This window comes from Electrophorus electricus, chromosome 12, assembly GCF_041902795.1.
Source record: "Electrophorus electricus isolate QZ-2024a chromosome 12, ASM4190279v1, whole genome shotgun sequence".
Taxonomy (NCBI): Eukaryota; Metazoa; Chordata; class Actinopteri; order Gymnotiformes; family Gymnotidae; genus Electrophorus; species Electrophorus electricus.
Window position 1 is genome coordinate 6,214,347 of NC_137508.1, and position 15,059 is coordinate 6,229,405.

Genomic DNA, 15,059 nt, shown 5'->3' on the forward strand with positions numbered 1-15,059 from the left:
ACTTACCTTTCCTGCATAGTGTAGCCTGTCAGTTTTGGGCTGCGCTTTTAAATTTGTTTAAATTTGAGTAAATATTGAGCACTAAACTTTTATCTCTTATCCGAGCACACTGTTCTGTAGGCATACTTTCCCACCTGTATTTTTGATTTTTTTTTAGCACAAGGTCATATGACTAAAGTTCCCAAGCAGAATGGAGTCCACAGCACTCTGCTGGCTGCTCACTAATAATGTGCTTTGGCCTGAGCGTGTTCTCTGGGTGTTTTTTGCAGGCTATGCCCTATCGAGCTTCTCCCCTGAGGTCAGCGACAAGTGGGAGAGCCGCAGGCTGCTCGAGCACTTCGCCAACGAGACGGAGGAGCCGAGAGCCGAGAGAAACTGCACAATGCCAGGTAGGAAACATCTCCTGTCAGCCCACGCACAGAGCAGGAGTGTGTGCTCGACACTTCTGTTTTTACGCATGCTCTAGATAATATCAGCTAACACTGGATGGTGTATAAATAGGTCGTGTGCAAAACCCGCAGTGTGACCTCTCTTGAGCAGTTTATGTAAAGCACCAGGTTAGCTTTTAGTTCTGCACCTGGGTGTTGCATATCTAAGCATCTGCGCCGGATTCCCACATATAGGTGCATCACTGGGATTGGCTGTTCTGAGAATCTTGTGTAAAACTTTCTTGTGAAATCGATCTGTATGTTCCATATTGTTGTGTAATCACTCAGCTTTACAGCTTAGGTTTTTGAAGGTCACAGTTTTGTGTATTTTCCAGGGCCGTTTGTCAGTTTTGTCTTGGTTTGGGCCCAGTCGGACTGGTTGAGAGAGTCACTGTCTTTTTTGTTGCTCTGTAGCTGATTAATCTAGCTGACACGCATTGCTATTGTTGATCAGAGCCCGCCAGCTGAAGCCCAGGGGGAGTATATCACATTGTATAAGACAGTCCTAACGGAGGACTCCATTAGTTGAGCAGGGACCATTGGTTAAAAAGAGCAGTCAGAGCCAGAAGTGAAGGCTATTGTTAATAAATGTCAGTATCCTCCCAAAATGTTTAGCCTGCCATATCAAAAAAAAAAAAAAAAAACCACGCCGATTTGCCAAAGCCAGTATTGACCTCTATATGTGAACGTTTTTGCTGACTGTGAAATAGTACGTGGAACGTCATGAATGGTGAAGACTCTGGGCTTGAAAAGACAGCCTTCTGCACATTTACACCAGCCAATGAAATAGCAGCTTCAGACCTCTTTTTTGATTTCTCTTGTTCTTTACTTTATCATTGGTTATTGCTCATTACTTTCCTGTGGTGTGTGCTGCTGAATGAACTGGGCAAACCTCCTGGGTTCTTTTTGCTGTGTAGAGCAATGGGATACCTTACACTGTGGTCCACGCTCACAGCCAGTGTGAAGTGGCTAATTTGAGCAGGGATTAGTTGGGAGGGAGCTATGGGAGGTATGGTTGTCCACCTCAGTTCTTCTCTCTTCTCCGGCGATGTTTGCTGCAGCTTTAGCACAGCAATGTATCACCAGAATAGCATTCCTATTGACTCTGCGTTAATTGTCGGATCTGTAGAGAATGGCTTCTGCTGTCCAGGAGGTTCTGGAAGCTAAATATTTAATTCAGTAGGAAGTACTATTGCATACAGCCAGATGTCTGACAGTTCTAATCTTTGATCTCTAATCATTGTGGATTTTCTGCACAAGCCAGTTCAGATAAAGAAGAAATGCAGGTTATCCCACAGCACAGAAGAAAGGAGAGATGCAGGCTTGTTTTCAGGGAGCTGTTTGCTGTTGCTGCTCTCTGTTGACTGAGGTGTTGAGGTGAGCTGCTCGTTGTTCCCGTGTGCTTGCGTGTTTCCATAGGCAGAGTCAGTAAATGTTCCTACTTGGGGTCCTGTTTTAGGAGGATAACGTCCCAGCCAAGCATCTCCCTGATCTTGCCAGTTGCGCGAGTTGCCCCCCTCCCGTACACACACATACAAACCCAAACACACAAAAAGCCAGGCACCTTGGCACTGGTTAAGTTTCCTTATTTATTTTGCATTTTACTACCTCTATTTCCACATTTGGCTTTAAAAAGATTACATTAGACTTTCTGCTTTTTTAGCCCTGCCATGATTACTCTAAATTGTCCAGATTTAGATGAAGAATTCATATAACTTGCTTCTCTTTAATTAGTTGACTTTCTCGTTTTTCTTTCTCTGTTCCTCCTATCTTCTCACTCAAAAACAACTTTCTCTTTCTGTCTCTCTGCCACACACACACACACACACACACACACACATCCTTCATAATCCTCTTGGGGACTGGCTCAGAAAGACTCTTCCCCACTCTCATTTCACTATAGTCTATGTAATGTATGGAATTTTAAATTCATTTCACGCAAATTCACACTGCAGCTGCCTGGCTTACCCAAAGCATTCAGACGTTCTTCATCACACCCAGGCAGTGCAGTGATTAGCTTGATTACTAATGCTAATGTGCTGTAAATGAATTCTTCATCCATCAAGTCACATTGTCTGCCCTGCTGTTTCAAGCTGCTGATGTGTGACAGACTGGGAGCTATGCTGATGAGTTGATTTGATTGTTATCCCTCTGAGAGAGGAGAACTGGGGTCAGAGTGCTTGTTGCCATTTCTCCCTGAGCCTGGCCAATTCTGGGACTTTTAGATCAAATGCTGATTTATATAAAATAGCCGCAAATATACAAATATAAACACCAGTTTCTGAATCTTGAGTGACATTTTATCCTACTGATATCTTAGTTTAGAAGTTAAATGAATCAACAGATGTTTATCTATACTAATAATGCTTTGAGCTTTACTTTAAAAATGCTCAAAGTTGTGAGCTTTTGACTACCAGCTAAATGAACACTGGTGGAGTGTTTCGGCAATTTATTGTTAGGTTTACAAGGAGATAGAATGACTGATATATGGCAGATATCTTTTTATCTATATAATAGGGATTCTGTATGTTTGACTACACCAACATGATGCAAACAGAAGAAGTTCCACTCATTCTTATTAATTCCTTTAAATTTACATTAATTTACATCACAGATTTTCTTTACATCATAATGCTAATGTTAATATACATTTTACATTTATGTTTACAGTATTTTGTTAATGCTCTCCTCCAGAGTGACTCCTGAAAGTGTTTTGTTGTGTCTGTGGAACAGGCTAGAGTCTAAGGATGCCATCGAGTGAGAACTCTGGACAGCAAGTTGGCAACATACAGGGAGTCAGTAATCTACCAGGTGCAAACCAATTTTCAGTATGTGTGTGCTAGCCCTCATTTCTATAATGTCTTCTTCAGTCTATCTGCGCATACTATATCTCAGCCATGATTACTGAGGTCATTCTCGCTAATCCTGAATGGATTATGGGTCAGTGAACACTCATCAGCAGTTCATTAGACCCCATACACAGTGTCAGGGATCAGGATACACTTACAACTGTGGTTCACGTTTGCAGATAATGAACCTGGTAGGTCACCAAGCGTTAGGTCAGGGGCTCTAATTCCAGCCCTCACTGAGCACGTGTTGCTGCTGAGTTTCCCTCAGGGACCCTGTTGCAGCAGACTGTGTACCAGCTCCGGGAACAGAGCTGATAAGGGGACACCAGTGGCCTGGCTCACTCCAGCAGCACGCTGGGCTCCTGTTCTGCCTCCCCGCTTGCACCGAGCATCTTCTTCGATCTCACGGGTCCAGTCCGGCATGGCTCAGTGCGCCACGCTCCCGATGCAGAGGCTGTGTCATCTGTCAAGCAGACAAGCGGAGAAGGTAGGAGAGTCGAGCCGTATGGCACGCGTATGAGCCTCAAGGGGCGTGGCCTCCGTGCACCGACGGTGAACGGAGCGCACGGTGGTGTGTGTGTGGAAGGCGGGCGAGGCCTTCCCGTCGCTACCACCCTGCTGTCGCAGCTGGCTCGGGGCTCCTCTCCACAGCGCTAATTTCACATGAAATTACCACTCAGCACTCCCACGCGGCACGCCGCACAGCAGGGCATGCTCTGCCGGTGCTCAAATCATTTTAATCACTTCTCTGAAGTCTGTATTCCTGTTTTTAAGAAAACAAAACGAGTGTGAGCGAGGGACATAGTTCCAGGGATGGAGAGACTGTGGGTGGTGAGTGGGTGGGGAGCAGGGTGAGGGAAAGGCCGAGGTTGGCTATTACTCAGGTGGGGCAGTGCAGGAGAAGGATGCTCATGGCTGTTGGAATATATGAGCATCTTATGAGAAAGTGGCTGGCTGCCCACCCCATGCAGTGATTTGCAGACAAACACATATGAGCACACACACACACACACACACACACACACACAACACACACAACACACATATAAACAGACACACAAACACACACACGTATAAATCCGAAGAAGACTGCAAGTGAGTAACTGCAGTGTGCTGTAGCAATATATGTAGAGATATTTAAAATTGTAGCAAAGTACACAAAGATTCCAGATAAGCAAAACATTTTGGACAGAGGTCCTTCATTCAGAAGTATCCTAGTCAGAGGTCCTTCATTCAAAGTGTTGTGGACAGAGGTCCTTCATTCAAAAGTCATTCCGAAGTTTAGTGAAGTAAACTTAGTTTCCAGAGAAACAGGACGTTTCGGACAGAGGTCCTTCATCAGCTGTGTAAGCAAAGTTCTTGCACAGCTGATGAAAGACCTCTGTCCGAAACGTCCTGTTTCTCTGGAAACTAAGTGTACTTCACTATACTTTTGAATATATATGTATTTATATATATATATATATATATATAGAGAGAGAGAGAGAGAGAGAGAGAGAGAGAGAGAGAGAGAGAGATAGATAGATAGATAGATAGATAGATAGATAGATAGATAGATAGATAGATAGATAGATAGATAGATAGATAGATAGATAGATAGAGGACTAAGCACAATTTTGTTTTTTTCATTCTGTCTCCTTGGACATTCTGAAGCTGATTGTTGCACATATCCCCAATGTGACTTATAACACTTATTTTGACTTGCAGCTTCCCTCTCTAATGATTGTGCTATGATGGTCAGAAGTACTTCATGCTTCTCAGCTGACACATGATCAGCCTGGTTATTTGCCAGCCTATTTATTCCAGTATCCTCCCTGGAGTCCTGAGGAATCCTGTGCCAGCAGTCTTGACGTTCTTAATTCAGGATAAATGTCAATATCTAAACAATGATGGCATTGTTTACAGTTTGATCTCTCCTCATGTCAGGCATTGCATTGTCTGTTTGACTAGTACAGCTGTGCAAAGTCAAGTGGTAGGAAGATTAATTCACAAGGTAAAGACTGGAAGACTTTGAAGAATTTAATCTTTGATTTTTTTTTAAAGTGATTTAGGATGATTGATTACTGCATTAATGCAGCAAGAAGAAACACTATTAAATGTTACACTGACTATAGGGTGAGAAAATCCAATTGGTTTATTTTTCTTAACTTCTAAAGCCTGTATATAGTGGTATAAAAAGTACTGATATATTTCCTTCCTTTGAAATTGTCACATTTCATCATATTTCCCCATTTCTTTTTCAAACATTTTATGTACATTTCCCATTTGGTTTAGTTATTTGTAGTGCTGCGTAAAACCCGGTCTTGAAATATCTCTCACTCTCCTTTTCTTTCTCTCTTTCCCTCCGCCTCTGTCTCCTTCTCTCTGTCACTCTCTCCCTCACTCCCTCTCCCCATCTCTATATATCTCAATCTCTCTTCCCCTCACTCCTTCCCTCGTTGTAACTGCATGCTGCTGAATTCCTCAGGCGTTTTTAATCCCAATTACTTTCTGCCACAGGAGGCTCAAACCATTAAAAGAGATTTTCGTGCAAGGGCCTGATGACCTCCCATTCACCACTGCAGGTTCGGCTTGTCGCGCTTTTAGATTTGTAGCCAGACTTATACCTGGCTACATTAACCTTGTCTTCTTGAAGCTGAAATGCACTAGCACTGAAAGATTTTTAAACCATTTAGGCAGAGCAGAAAATGATCTCACTGAAAGCTAGTGATGACTTACACAACACCCCCTCCCCCCAGCAAATATTTTCCCAAACGCATGGAGGAACGGGGAAGCTAAGAAATGGCAAGCCTTCTGACAAGTGAGAAAATGGTAAACAGGTTCCTGTGTCACTTGTGGACTCATTCCAAACACAGAGATGTACATGTTTACTTTCATCCACAGCAACTATGGAACATGAACAAGGTGGAGACAGCATAAGGGCAGTATTGGTGGGGGTGATCCAAGCTGGCCGGCGTTCGATCTCAGCCCCCCTCGCAGGGTGTTGCCTCGGCTCTGCCCCGCCGCCAAGCAGCTTTCCCTCCTGTGCTTTTGAGGAGAGATTTATGGAAAAGGCTAAAGTAGAAATCCGGGGCTTGAGGAGAGAGAGAGACGCTTAAACAGGCTTCCGGGGGAACGCCATAACAGGATAAAAAAGCACTTGGGGGGAACCTGCTACTGTGAACACCATTACTGTCATCTTCCTGTCGCAGCGACAATACTAGTAATTTATGGAAATGTGTGTGTGTGTGTGTGTGTGTGTGTGTGTGTGTGTGTGTGTGTGTGTGTGTGTGTGCGTGTGTGTGTGTGCACATGTGTGTGTGCGTGTGTATGTACGCGTGTGTGTGCGTGTGTGTGTGTGCGTGCGCTCGTGTGTGTTTGCACGTGTGTGTGCGCGTGCGCGCGCGTGTGTGTGTGTCTAATTTGAGATATATGCGTATCACATCCTGCCTCCTGAGGCTTTTCAGCATAGACGCTTTACAGTAAGCCATATTCCCCCATCCGCTGCTCATTGTTAGCATGGCTGCTGGGCATCATATTGCCGCCGGTCATGGCACATAGATGGGAGGTATCTCTGTTTGTCACCCAGACTACTGCCTTAGAGACCGCTGCACCACTGCAGCTGGAACACCTGACATCCATGGCTGTCTTTCAGTCCCTCTGGATCACGATCCATGTCAGCTGCAGAAATTCCTGGATGAAAAAAGGTCTCGTGTGTGTGTGTGTGTGTGTGTGTGTGTCACAGAGGATACCTCTGCCTCTTGTCCTAAAATGCATATTTCTCTCTCAGAATAAGCTGTCCTTCTCCTTCATCACGTCAGGGGCCAGATGTTTCTTTTTGTTTAGAATGGAGAGTATATATAGTGACCGATTAGTCAAGGTAATGTGGCATTGAGGTGACTCTAAAAAGGGAATGTCCTGCAGACTGAGAGCACAATTAGAACATCACGCCACTGTGGCTTTGGAAGGACGGAGTACCTACAGGCCTTAGTGTTATCATGTGCAGGAGAAGGTCACAGTGCAAAAGGTGTAGGTGTGTGTTTGTGTGTTTGTGTGTGTGTGTACTTTGGAGGCAGAGGTTGAGGTCTCTTGTAAGGGTCAATATATGTCCATTTGTAAGAAACCTAGTGAGATGAGATGAATAATAGACAAGGCTGTATCTGAGTGTGTGTCTGTGTTTGTGTGTGTACGTGTATATGTGTGTGTTAGCGGTGCATAATCAGATTTTGAGGTTTGACCTATGCGTTCTACTAGTACATGTGCCCCTCAGGCCTGTTTTAAAGCTTGCAACATCCTTAACACATCACATCATGTCTAATTAAATACACACACACACACACACAGTCCACAACCAGGAATACAAAGCTGCGCTATAGTTTCATGTGAGCATAGTGTTAGTGATGCGGTGATGAGATTTGCCAGAATGAGATATCAACAGCTCGACAAACACTGCCCATAGCTTTCAGTTTGAATCTGCTTTGTATTCTGAGTGCAGTCAGCTCCAACCATGCCTTCACTGACTGTAACCCTATTACATAAGCAGCCAGTGTCTGCAGTGAGAAATGTGAGACGTGCCTCAAGTGGAGAGATGGCCAGGACACATTTCCACGGGTGTGGTTGAACAGCAGAGACCGGGCCATGAGATGTAATTAGGTGTAACATAACATAGACATAGCATAGAATTGGGCACAGCAAGACAAATAGTTCTGTGCAGGGGCTTGTATAAATAGTTTCTTTTTTAGTCACAACCTATTTTCTGTCTCTGGTTGAAACTTATGGCTCCTGTATTCCAGATTCTTTTAAATTGTCTCACCATTTGGCTTCATGTGGGTCATTTGTTTGGTTTGGGCTTGTTTCATATACTTTGGCAAGGATTGGGTGGAAGCAGACGCAGACATTGTTTTGGAAAAGGCACCTGTTTTGTTCCCTGATTTGGAGCCCTTTGATCCTGGTATGTGTTAGTAGCCTGCAAATGCATGTTTCTGGCATACCCAAAAATAGATTGACTGCATATTGTACTGCAGATGATTTCTACAGTCTGGGAGGATTTTGAGAGGAGATTATGAGAAGAGTCAGGGGAGAGGGGAGGGGTGTGGAGGGGGGCGGTTTGTTGGGAAGGGTGAGGAGCGAGTGGGGCAAGTAGAGGTGGGAAAATGTGACATTACTCAGCAGACTAGTGAGCATGCAGCCTATATGCAATGCAGTCTCTCTCTCTCTCTCTCTCTCTCTCTCTCTCTCTGTCTCTCTCTCTCTCTCTCTCTCTCTCTCTCTCTCTCTCTCTCTCTCTCTCTCTCTCTCTCTCTCTCTCTCTCTCTGTCTCTCTCTCTCTCTCCCTCTCTCTCTCTCTCTCTCTCTCTCCCTCTCTCTCTCTGTCTCTCTCTCTCTCTCTCTCTCTCTCTCTCTCTCTCTGTCTCTCTCTCTCTCTCTCTCTCTCTCTCTGTCTCTCTCTCTCTCTCTCTCTCTCTCTCTCTCTCTCTCTCCCTCTCTCTCTCTCTCTCTCTCTCTCTCTCTGTCTCTCTCTCTCTCTCTCTCTCCCTCTCTCTCTCTCTCTCTCTCTCTCTCTCTCTCTCTCTCTCTCTCTGCAGCTCATTCTCCTTCTCACTCCCTAACTGCCTCTTTATGCCCTCACACACTTGTATTGTTGCCAAACATTGCAAGTTTTCCATATCACGGACATCAAACTTCCTATAGCTTAAATGACAGCCACACAGAATACACTCAGGCCCCCAGTTTGTGAAATGGTACTGAATATGTATGTTGAATTGTACATGATCTGTTACGCTTGTATTTCCTACAGTGGAATCATTCATCATTAGGGCTAATGCATGTGTATATTGTTTAATACATAGCATGTGTATATTGTTATTTAGCATAATTCCTCTTATTAGAGGATGCTGATAGCACGTCAGGCTGTACAGTGGGAAACCTTGTGTGTTACAGAGGGAGAAGCTCTGTGCTGACATGTGCTTGAGACCCTCAGGTCTCGCCTGCCGGTTCTGACGCAGGGTGCTAGTGAGTGGTGAGAGGAGCCATGTTAGTGCTTGTCGAGCATGCTGCCACTGGACTCACACAGCACCGTCAGAGGCATGTCGTCCAGGGGACCCGGTGCGAAGCCTCGCTCTACTGTTCAAACACGAGTGCCTGTCATGACTGCTGACAGGGTGTGCTAGCCCGCGGCTCCCGTGTTTGAAAGGGCTACACACACACACTCTCTCTCTCCCACAGGCGCACACATACACACACCACAGACACTCCAGGCAATAAGAAGCTGTGTGAATTGAGGTCTCCTGTCTGACAGCTCTTGCAGGGATCTTAATAGACCGCATCGTACGGGGGGTTATAAAGGCCAGGCCTGCTGTTGAAAATCAAAGAATTACAGTGAATTAAACGAAGTACAAAATCTATAGATAAACACACAACACTTAAGGGATAATAGTGAGTAAGAAAATAAAAAAAAATTAAATATATATATATATATATATATAAAAAGGAAAAAAAATAAAGAAGGCAGAGGGCTGAACACTTGTGGGAGGCAAAGGTAAGACGGAGAGCCTCCATGAGAGACTACACGATCCCCGTTATCAGTCGAGCTTCCTAAGGTGCAGGCCATCAGCTGATTACACTTCACTACCACTGCACCAGCTGTGAGCCGGACAGGACTGCAGGGCCCGGACCGTTTCTCTCTGAGAATGAATGCATCTCTAATCTCTGCCAGGCCTGCCTGTCTGGAGAATTTCTATTAGAATTGCAGGAAACTGTTTAATAGCTCATTTTCAGAATGTCATGAAGGATAAATTGCATATGAATATCAACACTATCAAGAATTTCGAAAAGCACTCAGAGGGCATAGCCTTACTGACTCTTATTTTCCCCTTTAATTCATTAAAATGTTGTTGTGAGAGAGTGTTTATAGAAGATGAACTCGTCTGAGGACACTCTTTAGACATCACCAGTGACGGCACAACTGCCCCCAACCCCATCCCTCATTGTTTTCTAAGAAACCTGTGTGTCTTAGCAGCTAATTGGGATTTCCCCGAATGACTCGAACTAGAGCAATAAATCAAAGCCTGCCATGACATCGCTGCCCAGTATATCTCATTAATGCAGATCTTCAGCCATAATGAAGATCAGTGTGAGGTGACTACGGACTGTGGCCTCTGCAGAAGAGGGAGACGGATACTGAAGCACGGAGGGCCCAAGGGAGCCTCTTCTTCAGGGAAATTGAATTCACCTGCAGGTCATCCAGAATCACACAGAGATGCTGAATTTTATGAACTTTGAAATCTCATTTTGTGTGAGATATTTAAATTCTCTAAAGGTTGCTCTTTTTTCTTCTTCTTAGAAATCCATCCCTCAATGACCTTTCCTTTTTTTTTATGCAGGGCCCTGCTAACCTGAAACAGCAGTAAGGTTTGGCTGCAGAATAGTGCAGAGGCCAATTAAAGGCAGGTGGCTTTTGATGGGACGCCATGTACATGGCATTCTCTGTGCTGTCCACTGCTCAGTGCAAAAAACTTTGTCCCTCTGTGTATAATTGCACAGCATGTAGAACTGCAGTCTGTGCATATGGGTGTGTGGGTGCGCTGGAGACAAGACTCCTCTGGTTCTTTCCTTTGATGAGCTTGTCCACAGTGGTGCTGGAATTTACATTTGATCAGTGGCAGAGCAGAGAGAGGAAGGTCCAGATCATTCCTCCCCACGCAGCTAGCCTCACAGGACGGCCACCCAGACGTCGTCTGAATATACTCTTTGCTGTGGCTTTTGAGCTTTTGCATGATCTTTTGACAGGATTGTGCTTTTTTGGCAAAAGGTTTATGAGTAGGGCTGAGGGCGGGACTTTGTTGGATGGCCCGATTTTTCTTTTTTTTCCGGCTGTGTTCGGAGTCGGCAGAAAGGCGCTGGGGCCACACCGGCCCATTCCTCCGGCAGGGGGCACTTACCCTGAAAACCACCTTCCTCTCGCCCGCACTTCAAGACCTTCAACCTATTCTCTGCACATCATCCTGCCACCTGACACGTTTCCACGCAGTGTCTGATCTGCACCCGACTCCAGCATGGTGCAGAGGTGTGCAGTAGCGCTGGTCGTGCCTCTCAATGGAGGGGCCATCTCCACAATGGAGGGGCCGCTGGTCGTGCCTCTCAATGGAGGGGCCATCTCCGCAAATGCTTCATTCTCTGGTTTCTTCTCTGGCATATTTTTAGCTGCCCTGTTGGGTTTTTACACTCTGCTGTCGGGCGGATGTACATTTGCCCCATTTAGTTCTCCCCCCACTTCCCCGCGGCATGGACAGCAAGGCCAGGCTCAGTGAGTGACGTCATCACAAGAGCTTCTGGGACACTTGACTAGATTATGTAACACACTCAGCTGGGAGAAAGCCATGACATCACTCAGGCTTCAGGGAGCCTGTATCGGAGACCGGGAGAGGTTGCTTTTGGCTTAAGGTGTGCTGATTAGTGGTGTCTACGCATCTGTCTGTTCACTACCTGCTCTGTGAAGTTGAGGTCACTGTATGGAAGAGAGATGACCTATGCAGGGCATGCAGCTGAACGTTTGCCGGATTCCCCAAGTGTAGCCCCTGACTACATCATATATTGTGTAACATTACTTCATATCATGCCTGAGCATGACTAAGGACATCGGCGAAACATTCATCGTATGAGCCTTTCCTTCTGCATTATCAAGCTACTTTTATTCCAGAGCCAGCACACTCTTCTATTTCTGATTGGCTCACAAAGATGTGGTATCCTCTGAGACTGGTCCGAGAGCAGCTCAGGCACTGTTGGAAGCGGAGCTGCAGTCTGAGTCCCGCAGAGCACCAGGGGCCAGCCCTGTGCGTCTCCGCTGCATGGCTTCCCCGGAGGCAGGCCTTGGTGCGTCGGAGTCGCTTTATCTCTCAGTCCGGCCGGTTCACACTGAGCTGCCCGAACTGTAGCAGTGACTGGGACTGTAGATACATGATTTGAAATGAGTACACAGCTTAATTATTAACACTCTCTGAATAATGCACAGAGGCCTCTGAGGACAGAGGCTTGGGCTGCTTTTACACTGGTGGTTTTTGTCATTAATGTGTGTGTGTGTGTGTGTGTGTGTGTGTGTGTGTGTGTGTCTCTCTCTCTTCCTTGTTCATGTTGTTCCTGTCATTACTGGGTTGTGTGCGTCCCATGTGACTCTCTCATTTTCCCATTATAGCTTATGCAGTGCTTTCACCCCAGACAGCTCGTAAATAATCTCCACACTGTTAATAATCCATGATTCTTAATGGCCTCATTTTTGATGAATTATTATTATTAAACCATAAACAACAGATTAAATATTAACATTTCAGCAGAATAACTTCTTCATCCTTTTACTTGCAAAGTGGGCATGTAGATTAGCAGGATATCGCTGAATGCAGTGGACTCAGACAGGCTCGTCTGCCAAAACATGCCCTCGTCAGAATAGCGCTGCAGTGACTGTCTAAAGGAAAGACCTTTTTTTCTGGCCTTTTTGTAAAGTGGAAAAATGGTTCATCTAGAGACTGAAATCTCACTTTTCAATTTTGCTCATTTTTTTAATCCTTTTGTCAACTTTGCTTTGAGACTCAAACAGAGGATGAGTGGGTGTAAGTAAGTGTGTGTGTGTGTGTGTGTGTGTGTGTGTGTGTGTGTGTGTGCGTGTGTGTGTGTGTGTGTGTGTGCATAACTGTGAATGGGAGCAAGTACGTGTGTCTGTGTGTACGTAACTGTGTGAAAGAGAGCAAGTGACGTGATATATTGAACTGGCAGTGATTATATATGGATAGTCTGTGCAGCTGATCCTGTGTGTTTCCCTCATCGTGCTTCAAATGAATGATTAACTGTTTTATCTCTCATCTCCATTAAAAAGACCCTTATTCACCCAGCATTACTGAAAATCATCAAAATAAGTGAACATCTTTATGAATCCCGTGAATTACTGCCACGACATCTGAGAGCTGTGTGAACCACGGACAACATCTGGTAAAGGAGACCGAAGGAGATAGCTGGGCTTTTATTGGGGTTGCTCACACATCTATGGGTACTTTTTGGAGTTGTAGAAAGTTACGTGACTGACTTACTAACTCTCTCCTACATGCTTGTAGTCACTGACTCGCTCTCTCTTTGCCTCTTTGTGTTTAACTTCTACTTGCCTCTCGTGATTCCCTGATGTACAAACAGCACAAAATGTCAATAAAACAGCTCTTGTGAGGTACTGGGAACCCATATCATGAACAAAGATAGATAGAGAGAGAGAGAGAGAGAGAGAGAGAGAGAGAGAGAGAGAGAGAGAGTAAAGGAGACAAAAGATTTTAAAGATCTATTGCATTTCTCTCACTTCTACCGTACTCACTCTGGAGTCTGTCCATGTTGATGACTCTGACTCATGTCAGATATGTTCCATCAGAGCCCCTGGTGCCTCTAGCAGTCACAGCCTGGTCGTGCATACCTCATCCTTCCACATTTCCCCTCACCTAACCTTCTTTATGCGTTTCCATAAACGTGTTTGCAATTAAAGGTGAGCCCGGCCGTGTGACCAGCCCAAAACTATCAGCGAGGACGAGGATAGGGTTGCACAGGGTATAGCAGGGTGGCATGAGTGGCATTATGGCAGCGGACCGCAGCTGTCGGGTGTGCGTGGGTGCCGGAACTTCTCAGCTGGCAGGGAGATCAAGCTGCAGAGGGATCAGGCCACGGGGTGATCAGACAGGAGAGGAATCAGACAGCATGCGGATCAAGCGGAAAGGTGATCAGATGGCAAAGTGATCAGGCAGCAGGGGTCTCGGCCTGATTCCTGGCATGCTGAGACAGGGACGCTCACGCTTCCAGAAGAAGATTAGCACAGGGACCGTAGTCAGGGGCGTGAGCAATGAATTATTCAGACGTCCACATTTAGCATTCCTCTAATCTCTGTGTTTGTGTGTGTGTGAGTGTAAGAGAGAGAGGATATAGGGACTGCTGTTAAATATCTCCCTAACATATAACCTATGTTAAACAGAGTGGAAAAACAGGGAGAGTAATAAAACAACTAGAAGAAGAGGCTCGCGGCACCCTTTATGGAGTTGTTTGTATTTGTAGAAACCCCAAGGTTACCTTTGTACTTATAAAAGAGACAGAACCTCAAGAATGCGAACGGCCAAAAGTAAGGTTGTTTTTGTCTGCACTGGGATGCAGCAGCTTCATTAACGTATTCTAATGAGAGAGCTTGTGCGTATATATGTGTGTGGGTCTGGGTGCATGCGTGTGTATGCGTGTCTCCATCTTAAAGTGATGCAGTAGTTTAACCTAAGAGTCTCATTTTGCTGTAGTGATTTCCTCACTGGATCAAAAGGACTGTATAATGAAGGGATGATTATAAAGCTCTCTCTCTCCCCATCCCCAGAGATCTGGCTTGTTCAGGCCACGGCTGGTGCTGTTTCTCTTTCTCACCACGTTCTGTGGCATCCTGATTAAATGTCAGTATTACCATGCGCCCTTTCTGCAGTCCCACTGGCCTGGTGCAGCCTTTAACACAGCAGTCCTGTCCCTCTAACCCCTCTCTCTCACTCTCCTTCCTTCTCTCCTCTCTCTTTCTCCCTCTCTCCCTCCTACTTTCTTTCTCCATCTGGACCTGACCTGATCTCGCCACTGTATGATTTATGATTCAAATCGCGCACGATGGTGGAAATAGCCATGTTTCCTGGAATAAGCTGCCTCCGCAGAGAGGGTCTTCCTCCTCGGAGGCCAGCGGAGACACGCGTCCAAAGCGCATCATGTTTTATTCTGCCGTTGACAAGTGAAACACCGCGTGTACATGTGTGCGTGTGTG

General features: G+C 45.5%; 1 protein-coding gene across 5 annotated transcripts in view; it reads left to right on the top strand.

Annotated features, from left to right (window-relative positions):
* The window catches only part of slc24a3 (solute carrier family 24 member 3), a 60,100-nt gene that overhangs the window by 17,490 nt on the left and 27,551 nt on the right, over positions 1-15,059 (top strand). For all 5 annotated transcript variants that reach the window (XR_014126645.1, XR_014126647.1, XM_027014791.2 and 2 more), the window contains exon 2: positions 270-389. Coding sequence is in view for 3 of the 5 variants with exons in the window: in XM_027014791.2 (XP_026870592.2) it covers positions 270-389 (120 nt within the window). In the remaining 2 variants the exon portion in view is untranslated. The remainder of the gene's footprint in view (positions 1-269; positions 390-15,059) is intronic.